Source organism: Sander lucioperca, chromosome 20 (assembly GCF_008315115.2).
Source record: "Sander lucioperca isolate FBNREF2018 chromosome 20, SLUC_FBN_1.2, whole genome shotgun sequence".
NCBI classification, from domain to species: domain Eukaryota; kingdom Metazoa; phylum Chordata; class Actinopteri; order Perciformes; family Percidae; genus Sander; species Sander lucioperca.
Window position 1 is genome coordinate 11,826,770 of NC_050192.1, and position 8,917 is coordinate 11,835,686.

General features: G+C 39.4%; 1 protein-coding gene across 2 annotated transcripts in view; it reads right to left on the reverse strand.

The window, feature by feature from the left end:
* pkp2 (plakophilin 2) overlaps positions 1 to 7,983 on the reverse strand; it is a 15,112-nt gene extending 7,129 nt beyond the window's left edge. Inside the window, exons 1-9 of one of the 2 annotated variants that reach the window (XM_035995996.1) lie at positions 7,687 to 7,983; positions 6,831 to 6,901; positions 4,785 to 5,200; positions 4,599 to 4,730; positions 4,304 to 4,442; positions 3,077 to 3,284; positions 2,692 to 2,869; positions 576 to 690; positions 65 to 226 (exon numbers count right to left, since the gene is read on the reverse strand). In XM_035995996.1, coding sequence (XP_035851889.1) covers positions 65 to 226; positions 576 to 690; positions 2,692 to 2,869; positions 3,077 to 3,284; positions 4,304 to 4,442; positions 4,599 to 4,730; positions 4,785 to 5,200; positions 6,831 to 6,901; positions 7,687 to 7,879 — 1,614 coding nt within the window. In that variant the 5' untranslated portion in view covers positions 7,880 to 7,983. Of the gene's footprint in view, positions 1 to 64; positions 227 to 575; positions 691 to 2,691; positions 2,870 to 3,076; positions 3,285 to 4,303; positions 4,443 to 4,598; positions 5,201 to 6,830; positions 6,902 to 7,686 lie in introns of both variants that reach the window. The other variant, XM_031313609.2, reaches the window with a different exon arrangement.
* Positions 7,984 to 8,917: the final 934 nt, after the last annotated feature.

Here is an 8,917-nt window from a genome sequence, read left to right on the forward strand (position 1 = left end):
GAATTATTTTACTGCAAGAACATCACTTGTATAGTCAATGTGGCTTATTGTTCAAAGGGATTACCTCAGTGATCTTGGCACTGCGATAAGCAAAGCAGCCAACAGCCTTTTGCTTAGGAGCCAAGTTTTGTCGAGATTCTCGGAGATCTAAGGTGTACCTCTTAGGAAGCTCTGCCTCTATCTGATAAGACAGGTTGTGCAGGATGCAGACACAGTTTTCTGTGGACTTCAGAGCAGATATATAGACAAAGATCACATTAAATTCAGTATGTCAAGCTGTTTAATCACATAGATACAACACACTGAAACTTTAATGGGAGTAATAGGTATAGTTCCATTAACTATTTATGCTTTTTTGGATTTTGGTCTGGGACCTTTTTAATCCAGTGAGAAGCGACATGATTTACTGTATGTGAATGACTTGATATGTACTACAGAAAAAAAAAAAACTATGGGTCCAGTGTGCGTCACATTACAAAATATATGTACATATATGTATCAACACTCAGTAGTTTGTTGTGAAATAGTTGTGAAGATAATAGTTTTCTCTGGAATGCTTATCATTTTCATTTTACCTCGTCATCTGTCTTGTCAGCTACGGCTCCCCGGATGTAGTAGACCAGAGAGTCAATAAAATTCTCACACTCCCTCATTGCTTTCCTTCCATCAGGACCAGCGGAGCTCAGATTTCTGGACACAAAAGCAGTCAAAACAATCAAGGTAATGTGACATTTGTGTGTGTTTCAATCAGATACGCAGTTTTCATTCCCACTGAACCATATTAGAGAAGTCAGCAATGTTAATAACAAAGAATTCCCACATCATAGTGAGCCAGATAAAAAGATGAAGTCCCCTTCTGTCAACCACATAATTGTAAAAAGTCAATGGATGCACTACTTTGGATCTCAGGCCTTTGCAAAGCCAGTAGCAATCAGGACAAATTATTTCACGGACTAACAAAACACTTAAGTAATCCAACTTCCCGAGGAAAATAAATACAACAATTAACATTCTAACTTCACACAACAGGTTCTTTGTGCGGTGATGAAATGTAAATCGGCGAGGAACTCAGCATTTTTCTCATCCACAGGGAGCTCAAAAGGTTTGAGAACATGATTGGAAGAACTTGATAACATTGGGCCAGCGAGGACTGAGTGATTTCAGTTCAGCAGAGCGGAGAGAAGAGAGAGCTCGATGAATAATTCACTCGTTCACTCATTTGACCCGGCTATAGTTGCCAGGGGAGTGGCGCGTCTGATATATCCTGCTTTGTAAACAGAGAGATGATATACAGTATGTCTTGACAACTAAGTTGACTGTATGATACATAATCTTAGACCACAATCGATACATTGTGGTTCAACACAATGCAATGATAGTAGAGAAATTGTATTAAAAAAAACTAGGATGGTGAATACTTCTCAATTTTGGTGACTAGGCAGTATCGGTTTTCATTTAGGCTTTATTTGATGATGTAGTTAGTAGCCAGTGAACTGAGTTTGTGGCTCACGAGGAAGAAATTGCCAATTTTAAAAAGCAACTAATAGATATGATGAGCGCAAAGTTATTATTTTGCGGTGTTGGCAGATGTGTTAAATTATTTGCCACTTTGACCGCCTTTAATCAGTTGTTGTTTTTAGCCACATTTGTGGTTTTGTCTGTTAGAAACTATTAGAAATGTTTTGAATAATTTGTTGAATACTTTGGTTTATGACCAAATACCTGCACAGCTAGTGACATTCCCCTCAGCAGACTTTGGATTTAGTGCTAATTAGCAAATGTTAGCAGACTAACACACTAATCTAAGATGGAGAACATAAACATTATACCTGCTAAACATTAGCATGTTAACATCGTCATTGTGAGCATATTAGCATGCTGATGTTAGCATGTAGCTCAAGTACAACCTCAGAAAGCCACTAGCATGGCTGTAGACTCTCACTAAGATGTGATCACTTAAACTGGATTTCTCTTTAACCCATCATCAAGTAGCTGTCCTGTTTCTTTTCTTCTTTAAATTCCTTTTATTGGGTTTTTGCCAACAATTTTAACCATCAATTGAAAAGAGTGATAGTTCTTTTCACATAAATACATTCAGTATTTTCTGCTTCCTTTTACAGCAGGATTCAGATGGATGATGATAACAGTTTACACCATGTTGAGACTGTTCACTCATAATGACTTTGCTTGGCAGAGGCGATTACTGCATAATATCAATCAATCTTTATTTGTATATCACTTTTCATACAAAGGTCAAGCAAGCCAACCTGCTTTATATTACTGTAGCTCTGCCATCTGTTATCTCTTGCCCTTTGTGATATCATATAATGAATGCCTTATACTGCACAGTGATTAAACATGGGCTCTACTGTGCTTCTTTTTACTGTTGCTAGAATGTAAACTTTTTAACTTTCTCCATCAGACGCTTATACGTGCCAGTCTGGTCCACACTGATCAGGAAGTATGATTTTATGGTCACTGGTGATGAAATCAGTACAGTTTAATCCATTTTCCTTCAGGATACAAAGTAATTTATAGGTTTATAGCAAAGTGCTTGAATATTTTTGTATATTTAATTTGGTATGCGCTGAATATCTGACACCAGTAGTGGTGTCTGTTTACTTTAATCTATTAATCTACACTGAAAAAGCTCACTGAGTATCTAGTTTCAAAGCTAACAAAGGAGCCTACCGCAGGCAGCCGGTAGCATTGTGGAAAGCATCAGCATCAGCTAGGAGCTCGTCTTTTGGGTTCTCGCCTTCAGAAAGGCCAGAACTCGGTACGAGGACAGACTTGGTGAGGACTGATAAGACTTCTTTGGATAGATGCTCCTTCAAAAGGTCATGAGAGGAGAGATTCCACAAAAGACCTGGAAGTAAGATGGAAATATACTTTATTATAGATAGACATTTATCTCAAAATGCTAGCTAAACTGGCCCAATGTATAAAACTCCCACAATAAGATCTTAAAAGGCCTTAAAGCCAGTATGTGTCTATATACAGTGAAGAAAATAAAGCCAGTTGGGATGACTTTGGGTGCAGAAATCATATATTAAAGCTAAGTACAAAAACTGACCAGTAAGTTGTCGTCTGGTCTCCACATCACGGCTGCTCTTCAGTGCACGCAAAATGGTGGCCAGGCCATCATTTTCCTTTACCTCCATCTTGTTTTCGCTGCTTTGGTAAACGACATTACGTAGAGCCCCCGCGGCGACACGTTGCACCTCCTCATTGTCATTGCACAGGAGGTGCAGGAGCTTTCCAATCCCACGGAGATAGTACACCTGGAAACAAGAGTGGATTATTGATTGACAGATTTGTTGGCACACAGATGCAAAATATACTTAAGCCATTGTATTCAAGAAGTGTTATATGCTACTATTTATCACAGCTATGCCATTTATCAACAACATGAAAGGGCTGTCATCACTTCCAAAGCCATAGCAAAATTAGTTAGCTATTTTATTGTTCCTGATAAACCCTTTATTACTGAATCTACAACCCAATTCAAAGTGTCTCAGGGAGGCCTTTGCCAAATCTAATGTTATGGGGTTAGGCTGAGAGGAAGAAATGCAGAAGGTTTTTTGTACTGAGTTTAAAACCTGTTTGGATATACTATAAATAGTAGGATTTCACAACAACTTAACTTGCCTTGGGTCTGTTGAAATGTGGCATAAAGGCCTTGTACACACACTATCTGGAGCATTCATTATCTTGTCTGTTGGGGTATATCAATGTCAGATCCGTACCGGAAACCCGATTTGTTCTACGCATGTGCAAAGACGGTTGAGGTTAGGCATTGACCTTGAATGGTTCGGATCAGGATAGCCCATTGGTCAGGGGATAGAACCTGAACAAATCGGTTTTCCGTATGTATCAGGTAGTGACAGGGTAGTAGTTTATGCTTCCTTGTCAGCTGATGCACAAAGATCCCCATGTTCTACAAACTAAGCAATTTTGAATTTTGGTGAAGTGCTACAAATGAAAACTTCGAAGACAATTAGCATTGCATTACCTATGCCAACAAACATTATGTTATATCCCTTTGGATTGGTCTCTCAAACCCAAACCAGTTCAGAAAACGTAAGCTGTTACTGAAACAATGGCTAGGTGTGAAATTGGTACATTTAAACTGTACAAACAGAGGCACAGGGGCTCAAAAATGCAAATACTACAACCCCCAAAACACATCAGAAAAATCCAGTTTAAGAATGTCTTCTCTCATATATTTTAAACAAAACAAATTAAATCTATTTTGAATCACTGTAAACTGATCCCATACAATGCATATGATGAAACATACCATCTTTTTAGCATCGCCACTCTTGAAACATTGATTCTGTATGTGGCTGGCTGCACAGATGAGCATCTCCTCATTATCCTGGGTCAACAGGTTCACGGCCCTCTCTAACGTCATCTCTGGAGGTTTGTTCTCTGACTTCCTGTGTGACAGGACAGCCATGAAGGAAAAAATGCTCCATCGCCAAATGTCTCAAAATAAGGTTCATGGCCTGAATCACACACCAGGACAATGCAAGAATATATCATATTATTAAATGTACACACAGAGAAATGAACACAAGCAAACATGATCTTACAGCGTTATGATATTCTGTGCATGTATCTGCTGAATGGGGAGTTCCATCTGCCGTCCCATGTCCACCTCCACGCTAGTGACCGAGGGTGGGTATGAATTCACTGATCTCCTGATCTGAGCTAACCAGGACAAGCCCTCTTGGGGCTGGATAGCACCGAGCATCATATCACCACTTTGTCCCTGCATAGTGTTTTTATCCTGTTTGACAATAGTTTGGTTATGATCCCAGCGAGAGCCATATTCACCACTTGGCTGAAACGCTGCATTTGCAAGCACAGGCTGTGGTGCTGCTGTCTGTCTGAGTGACCTCCGGCGGAAGGTCTTGTCTGCAGATGTGGATGCGAGCGACCGTGTGACATGGGGTGCCTCTGAAAAAGCATAGCGACGAAATGAATCAGAACCAAGTGAGTGGTCCAGAAGGGTTCCCCCCCTGTGTGACTGACTGGGCCCTGGGTGGGTGTACGTCCCATAACGGTGGGTACTATAATTGAAGCGACTGCGAGGTAACTCTGGGCTCTGTGCTGGAGACACTTCCACCCTCCTGAATGGTCTCAGCACATTGTTGTTTGAAAGAGAGCGGTTGGTGAAGCCCAATTCTTTTACCTGTGGAAAAAAAACATGTAACATGCATGTTTATTCAGCTGGTCCTCTCACTTTAAATTTCTCTGGGAAGACTTTAAATTGACATGGCATATTAGTCCAAAATGCACAGTATTGCACTATAACTAACTGAACCCTCAGTTACGTTGTAACCTTGGTTCTATGAGTGAAGAGCCTTCTCTCTCCACCGTTACGTATTCCATATATACGGGAATGATTTGCTGAGGCCCTACAGTCAGCCCCGAGACCGCAAGCAATACGCTGGAAAAGGGAGATACACAGCAGCAGTAACGCTGGGATGCTGGAACTGCTTTCTTGCCTGACACACAATCGTCTTGATAGAGAGACCAGCAGAAACAGCTAAACTGTTTTCGTTTTGTTTTTGGAACAAGAGAAACAGCAATCCAAGGAGGCTGCCGGCAGACAGGGCCCCAACTACAACAGGTATGCTTTTACTCTCTGTTTGACCCACACACTTTCCTTATCTATCTTTCAAAATATAACACAGATTGCTTTCACACACACTACACCACCTCCACCTGACTCTTATTAAAAATAAATATATCACTGATTCCATGCCAGCACAGGGGCTTTATAGATAACTGTAGTAGGGTGTGGCTGGGCAAAGAAGTATCCTCATACCTGAACTTAGGGGGATCATTCCCCATACATATGTAATATGGAATGGTAATAGTTTCAATACGATAGAGAAAAAAGGTCATATGATCTCGGAACAGTTATTTAGTTATTTAGAGTTATATAATACATTAAAGTCTATGGAGGCCCATTCAGTCTCAGGATATACAGAACAAACTCCACTACTGAGGGATATTGGTGCAGTTTAAATTACACAATTGAAATGTTGTATGGTCTTAAACTGTGCTGTATCACAAACAATTGTGCATTACATTGTGCATTATATTGCTATTATATAGTGTAGTTTACCATTTACATAAGTTGCAAAAGACAAATTTTTAGATAAGATAACAATAGGCCCATTTGGCCACATCTATATGGAGCCCTGAAACTTACAAAATGTTGCAAAAGGTTATTAGACAAAAACATAACTGAATGTACCAAAAATGTAAAATGTGTTAAATAATTAAAATGGAGTGTAAATAAAAATGTAAAACTAAAAACGACTAGTGGTAAAGAAATTATCATTATTAGTTGGCAAAATGTATTAAATTGTCATTTATTCAGTTTCAGGGCTCCATACACATTGAGCTAAATCTGTTAAAAAATCCCAATGTATCTATAATGTCAAGCTAAGTGTAAAAACACAGTGATTCACTTGACAGGCCTGGCGGCTCTGAATGCAGCAGCAGACCATTTGACTACATTCAAATTATGGAAAACAACATGTCCATTTCTTTTATAATAGACAGGTACAAAATTTAAAGTGAGGACAACGAAAACACAAGGTATTGAACTGACTGCCCTTGCTGGCTATCTGTCACGGAATACGGAGTACTTCAAAAGCCGATCAGATCCGTTTTAATCAGGGATAAAGGACAATATGATTATTATTATTTTTTACCTTTTAGGGACCCATAATGAAGATGTTGAATGTCACTCAATTGTTTCTGTGTTTGTGCATGAGTAAAGAGAGCAAGGTAAAAGAGTCCCTTACCTTCATGTTTGGTAAAAGTCCATCGGTAGCATCAAAGTTTTTTGCAGTGTTTTTCTGTAATTGGACACTACCTGAAACAAGTTGAAGAGTTTTGTTAGTGTAATGTTTCACACTGTAAATACCTAAAACGTATGGCAACATATGGCAGTACACACTCTTAGTGCTGTGAGCATTTGTAAACTAATGCTAATGCTTCAGGTTAATGATGATATAACCCTGTTCTAAGCAGGCCAGTGGGTGAGATTCAATTCAAGCTATGTCAGCTGTAACCCTTTAGGCAGATGAATGAAAGTACAGAAACCTGTTGGACAAGCAGACTACTATGCAGCATGCATTCCAGTCACAAAACTTTGTTGTTTTTTTCTTTTATATTAGGCCTAAATCTAGCATATTTAAATTACAGGATAGTTTGACATCTACAGGCTTTAATAGTTCAAATTAAACAATACAATGAAGCCATCTGCGGTTTTATAGGAGGCTTTGAACTGCTTACATCTCACAAACATATTCAACCAATGACAATGGGTCACAAGCAGACACTACTTCATTTAAAGAGGTCACCAACCAATACATGGTGGGAACTCTTGTTTAATAGTAGCCTATGGTTTAGCTGTCTTATACAGTGCTTCCCAAACTAAAGTTCAAAATGAGATATCATTTAAGATACATATTATTTGTTGTAAGAATAGATAGTGGGAGGGAGCCATGTGATTGTACCATTTCATCACCCTTTGTATCATACACCATAAAAAAAAAATCATCCTTCTGAGGTGTACAAGAGACTCTTATGTGGTATTCTGCATTTCAGCCAAACATTAATCATAACCACGGAAGAAAACTTCAAACGGAACATTACCATTTGACATAGTCTTTCTTCCCCTGCGTGCCAGTGTGAGCTGAACCTGCTGGTTAACACGTAGACTCCGGCCGTTTGAATTCACTCCCATGGGGGATCTTAGAGTCGGCTCGGCCGGCAGAGCCAGACTGGTGTCATGCAGCTCGAACGAGTCCTGCGCAGGTAACGCTGATTTAAAAAACACCTCTTCCATTGTGGACAAATCCAAATGTGCCAAGAGTCTAGCTCGGTCGCTTCATTTGACTCAATGGGTAGGCTACTGTTCCTGCTGCTTTGTTGTGTGGTGGGTGGCCCTGACGTCCGGACACTGCGGTGGGCGGGGCTAAAGGCGGCGCACCTGAGGTGTCAGGTGTTCGCTGCTGGCTGCTGGCTGCTGGCTGGTTAACAAGAAGTTTAGTTACATACTCAAGTATTGTAGGCGTAATTGTACTTAATATTTTCTGCCACTTTACTGTGTTTCAGAGGGAAATATTGTACTTTTAAACTCCACTACATTTATTTAACAGCTATAGTTTAACTTGAGTTACTATTTCTTTCACCTCTGATTAAAATGCATTGCTTTATTATAAACACACCTAATGTTTCAGAGGCACACAAAGTTGATCTTTAACTACTTTTGTGTATCAACCTTAAATTTAGATTTTGCAAAACAATGACTTTGGTGACTATTTAGGGCCAAGATGGGGGGATTCTTCAAAGATGAACTTCTTTTCTGTTCTATTGTTAAGATAGTATAATTATGTTGCTTCCAAACAAATCTGGATTAATAGGTAAAGCTGTCTTGAAGGCTTACTGTCAGTGTGTTTGTGGTACTTGTGGATCAAATGCAGATTTAGCTTGGGAATATCCACCATGTATTTGTGTGGGAAGTGGCACACATTTTTACCCTGGGGCATGACTTCAAAGCACACAAAACCTTGAAATATTTTTTTTTCTTTTGATTCAAACATAATCAGCTGCTGGGCCTCTCCTTGACAGGCCTTCTTTTTCTTTGTCCTTTGTCTTTGTTCCTTCTACAAACAAAGCCAACTGAGTCATTTTCCAAACAATTCTCTTTGACAATTATGACATTTTGCCACATAGACAGCGAATACAGTAGATTTAAATAAATGAGAATTCAACAACAGTGACAATACATTTTTTTCCCTTTAATGCAATCTTCTCTCAAAAACAGTCTTTCCAGTCCACGTCTTCAAATCACTTTCACGTTAAACTTTTCTGTGTCTAATAT